Here is an 18,378-nt window from a genome sequence, read left to right as displayed (position 1 = left end):
CGAGTTGCTTAAATTGCCTCGGGGAAGCTCACATCAAGTAAAAGTGTAGGATCTGCAAGGGCTTCACACCACATATACTTAAGGACAGGGTGGGACATTGGTTTGAAGGCCCTGTTAATGGAAGCAGCACTTCGTAGGTCTGGTAGGGAGATGTTTGAATTCGATTATCTCTGTCCATCATTGATTGTACCCATAAAATTGGATGCAAATAGAGGGGAGTTACTATCACACAGATTTCTGTATCTGTTTGAGTGGAATATGCCATATAGAGAACACAGGCAGGCTGCATGATGTAAGCATGGAGGGACTTTCTTCTGCTCTCTGGAAGGAAGGGAGCCTGTAATACAGCCTCCACTTTCTCCCTTCAGCTTTTCACTGGCATTCCTTCCCCATTTTCACTCCCTTCCATGATGAATAACAGATAGCTCTGTGGAGAAACTAGCCCTATTTTCATTTTCTATATAGGATCTTCAGAACTTTAGTGCAGAAGTCAGACAAGAAATACTCTCCCAATTGGAGAGATATTGAGCCCAGTACTGTGTATTAGTAACTCTTTCCAAGAGCCTTGTGTGATGAAAGATGAACTAGCAGGAGGGCTCTGGTCCTTGAACAAAACTGTTAAAAAACCCATTAAGTCTCTTTTACTGCTTTTACTGACAAATGAAAGTACAGGAGCAGTAAGTATAATCTCAGATGTCTGAAGGGATTCAGTGCCTGCTCCAGATTTAAAAATAGTCTAGTTAATGACTAGTGCATCCAGAGAAAGGCAGAAGGGCTAAATCTGACCAGCATGCTAAAATTACAAATGAGAACATCCATACCCACAAATGATGTACAAGGCAGTCTCCCCTGAAGGTAAATGAACCTTTGGCTCTCAATACTATGCCTTTCATCAGTGTCCATTTTACCAAAAAGATAATATTGATAAAAAATGCTGGCTTGATAGACTTGGAGGGTAAAAACTTCTGGTTTTCTGCAGAACAGCGAGAGTTGAACAGTGGCAGTTCAAACATGCTCATATTGCCTTGCCAATGTGATTAAGCCATGAGGTGGAGGAAATCCCTCTAGGAATGAGAGGGCAGCTGTGCTTCCATGTCCATTCGCTCCTCAGCTCTGTTGAAGAAAGATATGTTGTCTTTCAAAAAAAGAAGTGTAAGGGATGTGACAGTTTAGGGAACTGGTAATATAAGGTGTACGTTATTGGACATATCTCAGATGTGTTGTAAGGCATGAGGCTGATAAGGAGCTGTAATTCTGATTTCACCTAAACCAAGGTAAATCATGAGTAACTCCACTGAAGTGAATAGTTTTACGTAAGTGTAAAACTGGTATGAAATCAGAATCGGACCGAAGAATGTCTGCAGCCTCTGATGTGGCATGTCTATCTCTGACTAGGTTTTAAACACTACAGAGACAACTTGCAACATTAATAAGATACTGTTTTAAATTATGGCTTTTTTTTTTCTGTACTACTGTAACAGTAAAAATAGACCCTAGAAAAAACAAAAGAAACTGCAACTTTTAAGACTGCTTCACTTTGCAGTAAAATAAGTAGTGTCAAATTGTTTACAGAAGCACTGAATAGATAACAGGTGCTCTGTTAGCTTTTTGTCATAATATTTTAAGTGCCCCTCATGACCTGGCTAGGCTTAACACCAGGAGATAGTTATCTGACTGGAAGTTAGACCCAAGTATAGTGCTCACCAGTTTATTAAGGCGTGATCTACATTTCAAAGTTATGTTGGTGTAGCTCTGCTGGTCAGGGGCATGAACAAACTACACCTCTGACCTGCATAGGTACACTGACCTACTCCCCAGTGTAAATACAGCTATGTGGAAGCAAGAGTGCTGCTGTTGATGTAGCTGATATCGTTGCGGGGGCAGGAGGTGTTTCTTGCTATTAGTGTAGGCCAGTGGTTCTCAAACTGTGGGTCGGGACCCCATTTTAATGGGGTCGCCAGGGCTGGCATTAGACTTGCTGGGACCTGGTGCTGAAGGCGAAGCCCAAGCCCCACTGCCCGGGGCCAAAGACAAAAGGCTTCAGCCTTGGACAGCAGGGCTCAGGTTACAGGCACTCACCTGGGGCTGAAGTCCTTGGGCTTTGGCTTTGCCCCTTCCCACCCACCTGGGGCAGGCTCAGGCTTCAGTCCCCCCTCCTGGGGTTGTGTAATAACTTTTGTTGTCAGAAGAGGGTTGCAGTGAGAACCCCTGGTGTAGGTTGTGTCCACACTAGGGGGCTATGCCAGCAGAACTATGCCGACATAGGCTCCATAGAGTAGACATAGCCATACATATCTTTTCAGGGACAAGGGCCCAGCCATGCAACATTGGGAGCTTGTGCCTGGCTGTGACATCATTAAAAAGACTCAGCCCGACAGTCCTTTATGGTGTTGAACTGTCAGAGACAAATTTGAAGGCAGCCTCAGCTTTCTTTGCTAAAAAAAGAGACCAAGGATTGAATGGGCACAGAATTACTCTCCTATCTCCACAGGTGGTCCCTCCCAAACAGAGTTAATGCCCATTGAACTGCTGCTACAGTCTTGTGCTTTGCTGTGGAGAGAGGACTTCAGCCTTCGGGCACCATTCATGAACAGTGAATATACTTTAAAAAAAATAGATTGCACAATCTATATTCTAAAAAGGTCATATGATACACAATTAACTATAGCACAATGTTAATTAATTAAGAAATATTATGATCTCCCTTTAGGATATGAGAGCTTATTTCAGAGAAAAAGAAAAAAAGTTCTTCTTTTTTTCCAGATGTTTTTACAGCAGCCAACAGTGTCCCTGAGCTTTAGCAACATACAGCAGCCAGATCCTCAGCAGCTACAGCAGAGGTCAAGGATAATTTCTCAGCAGCAGCTTATCCCCAGTCCTCAACTTCAAGGGCAAGTTGCATCTTCCCAACCAGCAAACCAGCAAATATTAAGAGAAGCGAATGTGGTATCAAGCCAGGTAAACATATTATTTCACTACAAAGAAATGAATGTGGATGCAAGCAACTGAAGTCATTACTGAATGATTACAGATAACGACATCAGTATTGTAAATAGAAATGTGTGGCCGTTTTTATCTTTCCTTCTAAACAAAAGCTTCTCCCCATAGCTTTCTCCTTTACTTTAAGATCTGATTTGTTTAAAGATCTAAACCAGGAGCATTATGCAACCAGCTTGTTTCCATTTTACAACTGAACAGGGGAGTGTGTGGAGACCTATTTTTCTTTTATTGTTCATGAAAGGTGCCAAGTTGACAACCATGGAGACTGGCAGTATCTGCAACAGCAAAGCAACCTTTCCAGCACCAAAAAAGTGCTTTAACCTTGTCCAGTCAGTCATGCCTGAGACCATCAACACAGCCTATTTATGGCTAGTTATGAAGGTGTACTGTTGATGTGGGGGCTTGCCCATAAGGAACTGAACTGAGGCCACCATCATACAAGAGCAACAGACTCCAGCCCAGAGAAAGAAAATTAAACTCTTAACTATTAGTAATTGAGAGCTGTGATTCTGCAAGTATTCTTAGCATAGTTATCTTTCTGCCTTATTACAGAGCTTTCTCTGCCTTTCCATTGTTTCTTCTTCAACAGAATCCTAGCACACATCCATTTCTGTTCACGTACTGCTGTTCGGTGAACACATTTACAACTGTACCTTCAAATCATGCAGTTGTACCTCTTAACCTCCTGTGCCCCTGTATTATAATAAGTCTATTAAAATAAAATGCTCCCATGGTTTATAATAATAAAAAAAATCAAGGTGGCTAAAAATCAATGATTTTTTTAAAAAAAGTTAAAAAATCAGATTTCTTTTATTTAAATTGGATTTTTTAATTTAAACTGGATTTTTTGGATAAAATTCTTTTTGAGGAAAAAATATATCTAAAAGTATCTCATCATGGAATAGGGATTATAAATTCTAATTCTATAGTATGAGACAATATATTCATTTAATGTTTAAGCAAAGTTTTGTAAATGAGTTCCAATAGTTCATGGATTATGGACCCAATTTTATGGGGTTCCAGGGGCTTTTGTATAGATCAGGGGTAGGCAACCTACGGCACGGGTGCCGAAGGCAGCACGCAAGCTGATTTTCAGTGGCACTCGCACTGCCCAGGTCCTGGCCACCAGTCCGGGGGGGCTCTGCATTTTAATTTAATTTTAAATGAAGCTTCTTAAACATTTTAAAAGTCTTATTTACTTTACATACAACAATAGTTTAGTTATATATTATAGACTTATAGAAAGAGATCTTCTAAAAACATTAAAATGTATTACTGGCACATGAAACCTTAAATTAGAGTGAATAAATGAAGACTTGGCACAGCACTTCTGAAAGGCTGCCGACCCCTGGTATAGATTATTTAGGTTAATCTTTCTATCTACCCAGTGGGACTCAGTGCTCAGTCTAGAAGATACCATCAGAGATGCTTAGTTTTGCAGTTCTCAAACTGTGGATTTGTGTCTCCAGAGATAACATGCTTGTTAACAGCAAAAATGTTTTACATAAGTAAATAAATAAATAATATATAGAGGTGAAAAATAACAGACCTGAAGCCTCTTGTCCCTCTGCAAATTTGTGTACACAGAGTCAATCCCTTACCTCTCTCTAAAAGTGCAAAGTTTCAAAAAGTTCAATGAATAGAAGATTGTTGGGGGCGGAATAGATCTGGACAAGGAGACGAAGTCTGGAGATAAATGTGAGAAGGGAGGGACAGGCAGTAGAAACAAAAGTGAACTGTTTCAGCAGCATACTCCAGAAATCTTGAGGTCTTTCTGAGTGTAGCCTTCATTGATTTGAGATCTATCATGCCATTCTCTCACTAGAAGGGAAAACCTATAATGGCAGCAGGCCGTAAAAGAGATCCAGTTTGGAAATATTTTAATGAAGTTCCTCTACCTGTGAGTAAGACAGGCATGTGTGTAAAATGCAACAAAAAAATGCAAGGCCTGTTTGCCCGAATGAAACAACATCATGAGAAGTGTTCCTTCTCAGGAGGAAGGTGCATTGAAGATGATGAAAGGAACATATCTGAACATGTAGGATCTTCAGGTTGGTAAACTTTTTTATTTCATACTTCTTTCTTAAAGACTGCCTGTCTTCCTTCTGGACTACTCTTGAATTTTCATGTTTGAGCAAAAAATATAGTTGTTACTCTATGGTACTATTTTATATGTGATAAAAAATAAATAGCTGAAACAGGCAGACCTTCCTTTTATGATTTAAAGTAGTACTGAGTGTCAGTGAATGCAATGAGTAATACTAAATGAGCAGTATGGTAGTAATAATTAAATAACTGCATTGACTTATTTTGTTTAGGAGAATCCATTCTCAACATACAGGATTCTGAAGACTATCCACCTTCAAGATCACCATCATTTTCTATAGTTCCAGACTTATCTGCCAATGATAGTGTTTCAGTCACATCATGTATGTCACATAGCCACAGTATATCACTTGTAGCAAAAAGAAAAAAAAATCTCCACCATCCAGAAACAACCCTAGATAAGTTTGTGATAAGAACTAGCAGTTTACAAAAAGAAGTAATTGATGGAAAAATTTCCTGGTTTGTATATGCAACAAACTCTCCTTTCCGTATGACTGAGAACCCACACTTCATTAACATGGTTCAGTCATTAAGACTAGGATACAGTCCACCCAACAAAGCAGATGTCGCAGGCAAATTGCTGGATAAAGTGTATGAAAGAGAAATTGAGCAGTGTGCAGAAGGTCTAAAGGGTAAAATTGTTAACCTGAGTCTTGATGTGTGGAGCAATGTCCACAATGATCCTGCTGTATGTGCTTATGTGACAACAGAAGAAGGGAATGTCTTCCTTACAGAAACAATTGATACATCAGGAAATACACAGACAGCAAAATACTTACAAGAAGTAGCAGTAAAAGGTATAACAAGCTGAAAAAAATTCAAATGTCTAGTACACAGCTTGGTCACAGACAATGCTGCAAATGTATCCAAGGTTAGACGAAATTATTTAGAAGAGAGTGAAGAGAGTCCCAAGCTAATAACATATGGTTGCAGTGCTCATTTGAGGCACCTCTTAGCCAAAGACTTCAGTGTTCCAGAAAAAAAGGCTAATGTTACTGAAACTGCAAAATACTTCCGTAACAACCACTTTGCAGCAGCTGCTCTTAAAAAAGTGGGAGGAACCTAGCTAACTCTCCCACAAGACGTGCAGTGGAACGCAGCAATGGACTGTTTTGAGCACTATATCAAGAACTGGCCTAATCTGATGACAGTTTGCCAACAAAATTGTGAAAAAATAGATGGCACTGTCACAGCCAAAGTTCTCAGCATTGGGCTTAAGAGAAATGTTGAACACATGCTGAGCACCCTGAATCCTATTTCTGTAGCCTTGAACAAAACACAGGGAAATAGCTGTTTTATTGCTGTCGCTGTTGAAATTTGGAAGGCACTGAGTGAGATCTTAAAAAGAGAAATATTCAGTGATAGAGTTAAATTACAAGCGTTAAAAAAACGAATGGGACAAGCACTATCTCCAGCTCATTTTCTTGCAAATATTCTCAATACTCAGGACCAGGGTCAAATCTTAACTGCTGAAGAAAAGAAGTTGGCTATGACATGGACATCCAGCAATCGTCCCTCCATAATGCCAACTATAATAAACTTCAGAGCTAAGGGTGAACCGTTCAAGAAATATATGTTTGCTAATGATGTTTTAAAGAAAGTCATGCCAGTGAACTGGTGGAAGTCACTTAAGCACTTGGTTTGAGAGACTATTGAAGTGATAATCTCACTTTTAACAGCAGTAGCTTCTTCTGCCAGTGTAGAAAGAATATTTTCTTCCTTTGGACTAATTCATTCCAAACTGAGAAATCGTTTGGGATCTGAAAAAGCAGGAAAGCTTGTTTTACTTTTCCAGATTATGAACAAACAGGAAAATGAAGGTGAAGACGACTAAGTTAGCTGCAAAAGCCAATATTTTAAGTTTCTCGTGTTGACCTGGCTGACATAGTCGATTTAATTTTTGTTTTTTTTTAAATATATTTAATTTAACTATTTTAGTTAAAAACAAATTTTAACAAAAAAAACCCTGATTTTAAAAAACTTGAATGTTTAACTAAATTAAAAAATTCATATGCTTGTTTTGTTAAAATAGTATATGTTTGCCATTGAAGAAAAAAATCCAGAATACATAACGTTGTTTTAGTTAAATAAAGCAATTTAAATGTCTATCTGGTGATGTTTTCCTCCTTATACAGCAGGGCAAGAAAATCCTCCAAATATTGATTAACCTGTTGAACTGGAGATAGTTCCCCTCCCAATGACTTCATAAATATCTGCTTCAATGACCTTTGGTAAATGAAACAACCAAACAATCATTCATTTTCTGATATAGCTGTAAAACTAATCTGAAAAGTTTTCTAAATAAATCACTTTAAAAATGTATAGTGTGTATCTTCTAAAAATGAAACTTACATCTATCTCTGAGTTGTGAAGAATATGTATTAAGGTTATAACAACCAACAAGAATGCACTTTTATGTAGAAATCCATGATTAAATCTAATCTTCCTGACTAGTGATTTAAATCAATTTGGTTTAAATCAAATTCACCCTGAAAAAAATCCTTTTGTACATAGTAAGGTTTATTCCCATCACAGGACTTTAGTGACAATAGTGATCCCTTCTAATTTTGCTTTGGTGTTGTCTTGGGAGTTTCTGTGTTTCCAGAACTGGTTCTTAGAATTACAGGGCCTGCTTTGCTTTCAGAGTACTCTGGTTTCAGAGTTAAATACTCTGAAAAGTCTATAAAATAAAATGTGGTGAAATAGTTGTGCATATGTGAGGGTAATAAATAGCATATTACAGACTCTTAAAATGTATTATTTGTACTGCGATAGCACCTGCCTCTGTACACACACACATATACACAGGGCACACCTCATCATGTAATAATTAAGGTTATGCTTGTGTCACATGATCACAGTATGTGATTTTTAAGTCTTTCTCCAAAAACTGATCAGGAATGACTTACCTTTCCTTGTCTACTTTCACTGTCTTTCCTGTCATCACTCTGTGCAATTGTTCTCAGACCCCAGTTTGCCCCCAGACTTCCAGGAAAACAACTGTAATGTACCAGATCAGGACATGTCAGTCATTCACTTCTCCTGCCCAAATAGCCCTTTCTATTGTGAAGTCCAATCAGAGTATATCACAAGGGTACCTCCTATAGCACACCATACGTTTTGCTCATATATTCCTGCCATAATAAAAATCTTTTGTGTGTGTGTGTGTGTGTGTGTGTGTGTGTGTGTGTGTGTGTGTGTGTGTGTGTGATCTAGAATCAGAAATCGATGAGAAGTGCACAAGTAATGCAGAACACCAGTCACTCATCTAGCAGCCTAGCTTCACAATTTACCAGTTCTGCTGTGCTCCCACAGGCTGTGAACATGGCTCCATCTGCTGCTATAGCACAGGATAGCAACCAGTGTCATGTTAGTCCAGATTTCAGCCAGGACCGACAACTGAGGTAAATGATTTTTAATAAATTAGTCAATTCTTCCCTGACAAAAAACCTGTCCATTTATCATTTTGCTACATGATAGATGAGGATTCTGAACACTAAGGAGGGTGAAGTATGTTGACAAGTTGTAGAGTGAAAGGCACTAAAATCTGAGGTTTGGCTAAAGGGTTTGCAAAAAGTTGCCGTTACCACAGAACAGTGGTTTTCAACTGGCGGTCCTTGGACCCTTGGAGGTCTGCAGACTATGTCCAAGATTTCCAAAGGGATCCACACCTCCATTCAAAACTTTGTAGGGGGTCCGCAAATGAAAAAAACATTGAAAATCACTGCACTAGAATGAAAATACGTAGGCCTTGAAAGAAAAAAAATGGGTTAAAAATTAGTAGATCACCTAAAACTAGATTGTGAGTTGGAATACATGTTCATGCAATAATGTTAGTTCTTCTCTTTCCCATGTGCAAGACTGTTGCTGAGCCAGCCTATTCAGCCAATGATGCCTAGTTCCTGTAATTCAAGACTCGCTTCAGAGATCAGTGTGGCTGGACGCCAGGCTAAGTATGTTACTTGTGAAAAATAAAGCACTGAAGTGACTTTTGAGAGAGCATGGCCTTTTATAATGAGATCTGCCAGTAATAGTAAACATCAGTTCTGATTCTCTTTGAGTAAGAGGCTTCTAGGGTTAATCTTACCCTTTCTGGTTGGTTCAGTGTCTAAAATTACTATTGTGAGAAACAGAATGTGTTAGTGGGATTTCAGCAAGCCAAGAACAGGGATCCTTTCGTTGCTTCTCTCTCTCACATTTAGTACTTGTCCCAGTGCTGAGTTTCTGATCCGCCAAAATGAGTACGAGGAGATATACTAAATATCTGACCCCAGCTTCAGTACTGACCCACCTTGAATTGCTAGGGCCTTATTCTCCTCTCACTCTAGTCTGATATCAGTGTAACTCCACCAGGGCCCATGCAAGGATATTTTACACCCTAGGTGAAACTTCTACCTTGCACCCGCCCTCCCGCTTCCCTTCCCCCGGAGCATCATCTATTATAAACTTTCAAAAATGAATACTGCATAATGTGGCATTGTTCATTAGCGTTAATACACATTCAGCTTGAAAATTTATTAATTTCATTATTTAGTCTACATATTTAATGAAAATAAATGGCCTTGGGTCTCCTGCATGTGGCCAGAGCCCCTCCTGCCCCCCTGGAAAGGACTGTTTTGGGGATCAGAACACAGAGCTGGGAGTTGGGATCTGGCTTCTATTCTCCACCCTGGCACCAACTCACTGGATGACTTCAAGCAAGTTACTTCCCCGTTCTGGGCTTCAGCTCCCCCCAGCGCTAAGGTGTGAAATGGTTCCTTGCTCCTGGGCTAGAAAGTGCATTGCAGGCGGGAGGGGGTGTCTGAAGGCCTGTCTTCCCCACAGGTGTGAGGAGAGGACAGAGTTCCAGCCTCCATTATGACCGTCCTGGTTGCTTTACTCTGCCCCACACCCAGGGCCGGCTTTAGGCCAATTCAAGCAATTCCCCTGAATCGGGCTCCGCCCCTAAGAGGGCCCCACGCTCAAGCCCCGGTTTGGCGTACCAGCAAGAGCTGTACTGGGGTGGCCCAGCTTCCCCAGGGGGCAATTTAAAGAGCCCCGCAGCCCTACCCCAGGCCCTTTAAATTGCCACCAGAGCCCCACTGCTGGGGCCCTGGGGTAGGGCTGCGGGGCTCTGGGGGCTATTTAAAAAGTCTGGGGCTCCCATTGTTTCTACCGCCCCAGCCCTTTAAATAGCTGCTGGAGCCCCTCCGCTTCCCCAGGGCTCCCTCAGCTATTTAAAGGGCCGAGGCAGTAGAAGCAGGGGAGCCTCGGACCCTTTAAATAGCCCCCAGATTCCTGGGGTAGTGGGAGGCTCTGGGAGCTATTCAAAGGGCTGGGGCTCCAGCTGCCTTTGCCGCCTGCTTCAATGAGCGGGGCAGGGTACAGCTGGGACCAACACATATGCATACCCTCAGGTGACCAGATAGCAAGTGTGAAAAATCGGGGTGGGGGTGGGGGGTAATAGGATCCTATATAAGAAAAAGACCCAAAAATTGGGATTGTCTCTATAAAATCGGGATATCTGGTCACTCTAGCACACCTCCAGGGAGTGGTGGGGACCCACACATGTGAAATGGAGCTCATTACTAGTTCAGGCATTTTGGTTCTTAAATCACTGTCCGGGAGAAAGTTTTAAAATTAAAAAATTCCTCCCGGGAAAATACAGATGTATGGTAACCGTATTGGTACAAAAAATACATACTGTGGCGTATCCCTTAAATCAGAACTTTTTATAGGGAACCAGTTGCTAAGAAATGAAAGGCTTTTTTTAATTTTTAATTTTTTTAGTCATCCCTGCCAGGGCCTTGCCAAAAATGTTTGAATTGGGCCCCACACTTCCGAAAGCCAGCCCTGCCCCCGTCACTTGCCACTGAAGCCCCTTACTCAGAGAGCTCTGGCCCAGGCAGAGGCATCAGTGTCATTCTGGGCCTGATTTTCAGTGATGCTGAGCACCTGCGGTTCCCCTGATGTCTGTGGGAGCTCCAGGGTTCTCAATACTTCTGAAACTCAGGGCAATTTATTTTGAATGCTGGGCCAGGACTTAGTCTGCAAAGGCAGGTCCATATACACCCCTCAATCCATAGTAGATCTCCCATCAATAACAATACAAGCAATCAGGAGAATGATGAGGGGCAGTTGACCCAGTGCTGGGAGTGGGGAGGATATGACCTAATGTGCTCTACTAAACTTCTATTCAGTGGGAGAACAAAAATCTCTTGGGTGCTGCAGCCTGCCCCAAGGTTCAGCGGCACTTAACCTGAGTTGCTTGCACACCTGCAGTGGTTGTGCACCACACAACTGGTCACCTATGTTACATGAAAATCTGACTCTGATGGTGTCGTAATTAGACTTAACAGTTACTGCCGCATTTCCTAGAGCTGTTGTCCCAGGCCGGCTGCAGACTCAGGGGAAACGTGCAGCTAGAGGTGCTATCTTTCAGATGAGGTTTGAAATTGAGGTCTCTCTCTATCATTAAAGGTCCAATGACACTATTTTAAGGATAAGGATTTTAGCCCTAGTACCCTGACATCACATCTGAGTTTTCAACAGTTTATTCTTGATTTTTTTTAAATAGATATTCTCAAAACCAACAATTGTTTCAAAGTCTGGAACTGCAAACTTCCAGCAGCAGTTCACCTATAGTGCTGATGGGACAAGCAGTGTTACATCCAGGGTTTTCTGCCTCACAGCCATCTCAGACATCATCTCTGCAACCTATGCAACTCCAGCAACAGCAGCAGCATTGCTACCTTCAGGTGGGCTAGAACAGAAAGGATAATACACAGTTTGTATCTGTGCAATAATATGCAAAGCAGTAAAGAACTTACGATCTTTAGATGACAGAACAAATGGGGTCTACTCATGCTCTCAGCAAAGTCAATGGAAGTTTTGCCATAAATTTCATTGGGAACATGACTGAGGATATGCTACATAGATTTCCATACTAAAGATGTTAAATTTTGCACATATCATAGAAATTGAATAAGGACCTGAAATGTTATGTGAACCTTTCAAACACACCAATTAAGCATTAAGCTAAGTCAAAATATTTAAAAAAAACACCAATACTGTAAATTGGAAAATTAAAATGACAAACCCAAATGTACTTAAATCACAGTCACAGTCAGAAAATTGTCATCATGGAGTTAAACTTTAGTGTCTCGTTGCTTCTGTATTAAATTTCCTCAGTTTACAAATCAAAAGATGATTTTTCTAACTGCCAGTACCACAAATTTGAAATGAGATCTGAAAATCCAGGTGTTTTTTTTACTATCTTTTACATCATCACATTCTGCATTAAAATTTCTGAAGGCGGAACTTAGGTGATAGTGCTGTTGCTGATGTGCTAAGCCAAAACAGAATCCAGTTACCATAGTTGTGTTGGTGCTACAACTTCGACTGAGTTGAGTGCAACCCTGGAAATAACTGTATATGAAACATCAGGTCACTTTATTTAATAGTTTTAGATGCATGGCAGGCAAAGGACTTCACCAGTGGTGAGGAACAGGACATTTTACAACGATTAGATGGGGGATAAGGTATCAGAATTCCGGAGTTCTATTCCTCACTCTGCCATTGTCTCTCTGTGTGACTTGCGCAAACTGTTTAATTTCTGTCCATCTGCAAAGTGGGCCTAAGGATACTTACTCTACAGGAGTGTTTTATGTAGTAATTAATGTTTGTAAAAGGCTCACAAATCCTGCAAGCCAAAAGCCAATTTCTAAATCTAATATGCCCTCCAAAGAATTTCTTCTTGTTTCATGGACTCTTAACAGCTTCTGTGCTGTGCTCTCTATGCTTTTTTTCTCACCCTGGACAAAGACTCCCTGAATAGCTCTTCTTTTCTCACAGTAATCTGTATTTAAATAAATAAACAAACTACATTCTTGTTTTTTACCCATATTTCCCCCTCAAGGGGCAAGGAGCATGCACTGGGGCAAATTGCCTGAAAGAACCAGGTGATATGAACCAGCTAATTGATTTATTCTTTGAGACTAATCCAACCCATATTGAAGTCAACAGGAGTCTTCCTATTAACTTCAGCTGGATTGGGCCTGTAAAGCTTGATCCCAAACCCAATGAAGTCAATGGCAAAATTCCACTGATTTAAAAAATCTTGGGATTAAAATCTTGAAGACTGAAACTGATGGAAAAGCCACTTCTGTGCTATTGGACAGATCCTATTCCCATTAAAGTCAATTTTAGAATTCCCATTGACTTCAATTGTGCAGGATCAGGCCCTATTACCTAAGCTAACTAATACCAAGTACATAGTCTATGAAATATTTAGCCTAAGAATAAGGCTGCAAACTATTGTAATAATTTCCTAAAATACCTTTCACATTAAGAAACAAGAACTTGTTATCAAATCGCGCAAATGAATTTTCTTTTATCTGTAGGTGCAGACACCAAGTCCTTTACACAGTGAGCAACCCGATTCTTTGCTCCTGGCATCCTACTCACAGCTGCAAGGAAATATAGGATACCATCATCCACAGCAGCAGCCAGTGCCACTTGCTTCAAGAAGAACCAGTAGCTTGTCAGAATCATCAAATCTACCACAGCCACTATGATAGTCCCACACCAGCACAATCAATGCACGATTAGCTATAACCAATAGACCTGTGGGGCAGGAGAGAAGAAATGACGGAACCTACAATTTTGACTTTTGCACATACATTCATTTCAAAGCTCCATGGCAGTAGCAGACCACAGAGTGTGGACTGCAGCAGGCAATGTAACGGAAAAGGAGTTGGATTCAGTTTGCACTGTTTCATGACAATATTATATATCATCAGACTGAGTAAAATAAACATGAATGCTATCCTGTGCGAACTCCATCACTGATTACTGTGCGGCAGGAGAACTTTCTTGTTGGTACATCATTCTGAGAGCACGCTGATTCCTAAAGACTGTGAACAGACACATGAGGTACTTGGCCTACACTGTTTCAGTTCATCTTTTGTGTAAGAAAAGCAATGGAACAAAAATCTATAGAGCAGAGAACAAGAGATTATTTTTATTATGATTATTATCGTTTTGCACAACTGCACAGAAGATATAACCTAGGCACTTTCTATAAAGAGAGGTTTGTGTCGTTATTCTGGTGGCCAGACTGGTACATCCAATTAAACAGAAAGCCCAGTCACAGTTAAAAATGCTACACAATCCATACCCCTTGATTTATAACCTAAAGGTATTAAAGCAGTTTACCCTACCAGCTTTCTGATTAAAAACAAAAAACACAGGACTGTTTCCTGTTTACTCTGTGAATTTTAACTGCAAAGGAGAACTAAAAATATAAGCACAATCATGCAGCTGTATTGTTCCAGAATATAGTAGACTCTTTGCTAAGATAAAGTGGGTTCTTCTGCAAAATGAACAGCCCACTTACAACTGGTCATAGCAACAAGTATCTGAAAAATATGCACTGTGTTTTGGCCCAGTGACTAGGGATGCTGCAAATTATCACATATCTTTTTCATGATAACATTTAAATTTTCCTTTAAAAATGCACTTTTTGCTTTTTTGTATGTTTTATGTTTCTAAGAAAGATTTTATGTAATTATAAAATAAAAAGTAGTGCATTGTACAGCTGTTGTAATAATGACCTATTTCTATATAAAATAAAATTATATGGAATTATGTGGAAATTATTTTGTATATGAAATATCAACTCATTTCACAAGTATAAAGGGTTTTTTGTGCTTTTTGTTTCTTTATTTTTGTGAGTGAATATTTAGTAATCAATTAGTGAATTAGTAACATTTTTGTGAAGGGAGCTGCTGTCTCATGCTATATACATCCTCAAATTATTTTTTTCTTTCCATTTAATAATGCACATTATTTGTATTTGCTCTGGCTGGAGCATAATAAAGCAACTGAAAAGTTTTACTACAGAATTTATACACATTCTCCTTCCTATGGCGGTTTAACTATGTAATTCAATTTAGACTTGAAAGACTCGCTGTAACCTTACAAACTGTTTGATGTTTGTTTCCAAAAAAACCTTTTCTGAGTTTTGTTCCTCTCCTTGTTTCATCACAGGTAACCAGAATAATACTGCTTTAGGGAGCCCCAAAAGATAACAACATTAAACTTGTACCTGTAGGTAACTAGTTCCTCATCGGGAAATATCATTTCACTTAAAATTCTCAAGATACTGTGGGGCAGAGCCTTAGTTTTAGCCAAGGTAGCCACGGGATAGGAGATGAAAAGATGGCTTAAAGTTTTGTTAGTGCTTTCCTGATCCTGGAGACAGCTAGAGACTGTTTTGCCTCTGCCATAAATTAAAGCAGCTTGAGGGTTGCCCTAACCCAGAGGTTCTCAAATTGGAGGAGGTGGAATGTATTCTGGGGGGCAAGGGGTGTGAGAATATTTAGGAGTCAAAAAAGACTTATTGTGCACATTCAGAGCTGGGCGGATGGAGAGCAGTGGCTGCTGGCCAGGTACTTGAAGGTGCGGGGGAGGGATAAACTGCTGCAGGTACAAAGGAGGAGGGGGTGCTGTCAAATATGCTTGGGAACCACTGCTCTAAGTTATGTTGGCTGCAACTGAAGCCAAGGGGCTGTTGCAGTGGCAGGGATTACCAGAGTGCAAGGTGCTCTGGCCATGCTCTCTTCCTTCTTTGACACCAGATCAACAGCACCGATGAGCTCATGAAGTCTTTCCACCACTTCCTGTCTTGAATCAGCTTCAGAGCTTAACTCATCGTTAATGATTTTTTGTTCTGTCATTCTTCACAGTGTCTATCCAATGTATCCTTAGGCCTGGTCTACACTACGATTTAAACCGAATTTAGCAGCGTTAAACCGATTTAACCCTGCACCAGTCCACACAACGAGGCCCTTTATATTGATATAAAGGACTCTTTAAACCGGTTTCTGTACACCTCCCCGACGAGGGGAGTAGCACTGAAATCGGTATTGCCATGTCGGATTAGGGTTAGTGTGGCTGCAAATCGACGATATTGGCCTCCGGGTGGTATCCCACAGTGCACCACTGTGACCGCTCTGGAAAGCAATCTGAACTCGGATGCACTGGCCAGGTAGACAGAAAAAGCCCCGTGAACTTTTGAATTTCATTTCCTGTTTGCCCAGCGTGGAGCTCTGATCAGCATGGGTGGCGATGCAGTCCCAAATCCAAAAAGAGCTTCAGCATGGACCATATGGGAGATACTGGAGCTGATCGCTGTATGGGGAGACAAATCTGTTCTATCACAGCTCCATTACAGAAGATGAAATGCCAAAGCATTTGAAAAAATCTCCAGGCTATGATACAGTGCTGTGTGACAAGCATAACGGAAAGCGAAAGAATCAAATGGACGCTCATGGAGGGAGGGAGGGGGGACCGAGGATTCCAGCTATTCCACAGTCCCCGCAGTCTCTGAAAAGCATTTGCATTCTTGGCTGAGCTCCCAATGCCTGTAGGGTCAAACACATTGTCCGGGGTGGTTTAGGGTATATCTAGTCAACTTACCCACCCCCATGAAAGAAAAGGGAAAAAAAATTGTTTCTTGACTTTTTTCAATGTCACCGTATGTCTACTGCATGCTGCTGGTAGACCCGGTGCTGCGGCACTGAACAGCAGCATCCTCTCCCCTCCCCTCCCCGGTGGCAGATGGTACAGTACAAAATGACTGATAGCTGTCCTCATCATCCTGTGAGTGCTTCTGGCTGGCCTTGGTGAGGTCGGCCAGGGGCACCTGGGTAAAAATAGGAATGACTCCCGGTCATTCCCAGCAGATGGTACAGAACGGCTGGTAACCATATTCATCATAGCAACTGGGGGCTGAGGTCCATCAGCCCCTCCCCCCCCTTTCATGTGTAAAGAAAAGATTCTGTACTGCGTGCATTATCATAGCAGCGGGAGGCTGGGCACCTCTCCCCCTCCACCGTTTAATGTCCTGCCTGGACTATCATAGCAGCTGGAGACTGCCTCCCCCTCATTTTATCTCACTAAAAACTCAGTGTTTCTTATTCCTGCCTTCTTTATTACTTCATGACACAAATGGGGGGACACTGCCACGGTAGCCCAGGAAGGTTGGGGGAGGAGGGAAGCAACAGATGGGGTTATTGCAGGGGCACCCCCTAGAATGGCATGCAGCTCATCATTTCTGCGGGATCTGACATGGAGCGGTTGCGCTCTCTGGTTCTCTAGTAGACTTGCCCCATATTCTAGGCAGGATTGACTCTATTTTTAGATAAAACATAAAGGAGGGAATGACCCAGGGAGTTATTTTCATTTTTGTCTTTGCGCCTCCGGCCAACCTCAAGGAAGGTCAGCCAGGAGCACACATGACAGCAGCAGATGGTACAGAATGACTGATAACCGTCATCTCATCGCCAATTTATAATAGCATAGCAGACAGTACAGAACAACTGATAACCATCATCTCATCGCCAATTTACAAGGGCACGGTAGACGGTACAATAGGGATGGTAACCATCTCTGCTACCTTGCAAAGGCAAATGAATGCTGCTGTGTAGCGCTGCAGTACCGTGTCTGTCAGCAGCATCCAGTACACATACGGTGACAGTGACAAAAGGCTAAATGGGCTCCATGGTTGCCATGCTGTGGGGTCTGCCAGGGCAATCCAGGGAAAAAGGGCGCGAAATGATTGTCTGCCGTTGCTTTCATGGAGGAAGGAATGAGTGACGACATTTACCCAGAATCACCCATGACACTGTTTTTGCACCATCATGCATTGGGATCTCAACCTAGAATTCCAATGGGCGGGGGAGACTGCGGGAACTATGGGATAGCTGTGGGATAGCTACCCACAGTGCAATGCTCCGGAAATTGACGCTAGCCTCGGTACATGGACGCACACCGCTGAATTATTGTGCTTTGTGTGGCCGCGTGCACTCGACTTTATACAATCTGTTTTACAAAACCGGTTTATGTAAAATCGGAATAATCCTGTAGTGTAGACGTACCCTTAGTCTTCCCCTGGTTCTAGTTCTTTACACTCTGGTATGTCTCACCATGTTAAATATCACATGTCAAAACCATCCCATTTGTCTTCTTTAAATCTTCTGTAATAGTGTTATTTCTTGCCCTAGCCATTTTCTTATTACTTCTTTTTTTTTTTTCATTTGGTGTAGACTTAACCAGAGGTGCCGGAACAAGGGAGGGGTGCTGCCGCACCCTCTGCCTAGAAGTGGTTTCCATTACATACAGGGTTTACAGCAAGGGTCGGCAACCTCTGGCACGTGGTAAGCACTCTGTTTACCTTCCGCATCTGCAGGTTCAGCCGATCGTGGCTCCCACTGGCGGTGTGCGGTTCAC

General features: G+C 41.5%; 1 protein-coding gene across 5 annotated transcripts in view; it reads left to right on the top strand.

Annotated features, from left to right (window-relative positions):
• The window catches only part of NPAS2 (neuronal PAS domain protein 2), a 153,201-nt gene extending 138,511 nt beyond the window's left edge, over positions 1–14,690 (top strand). For all 5 annotated transcript variants that reach the window (XM_030570249.1, XM_030570240.1, XM_030570259.1 and 2 more), the window contains 5 exons: positions 2,764–2,958; positions 8,422–8,510; positions 8,967–9,059; positions 11,663–11,843; positions 13,488–14,690. In XM_030570249.1, the coding sequence (XP_030426109.1) occupies positions 2,764–2,958; positions 8,422–8,510; positions 8,967–9,059; positions 11,663–11,843; positions 13,488–13,661 (732 nt within the window). In that variant the 3' untranslated portion in view covers positions 13,662–14,690. The remainder of the gene's footprint in view (positions 1–2,763; positions 2,959–8,421; positions 8,511–8,966; positions 9,060–11,662; positions 11,844–13,487) is intronic.
• Positions 14,691–18,378: the final 3,688 nt, after the last annotated feature.

This window comes from Gopherus evgoodei, chromosome 1, assembly GCF_007399415.2.
Source record: "Gopherus evgoodei ecotype Sinaloan lineage chromosome 1, rGopEvg1_v1.p, whole genome shotgun sequence".
Taxonomy (NCBI): domain Eukaryota; kingdom Metazoa; phylum Chordata; order Testudines; family Testudinidae; genus Gopherus; species Gopherus evgoodei.
The sequence above is the reverse complement of the archived record's forward strand: the minus strand, read 5'-3'. Positions and strand labels throughout refer to the sequence as shown.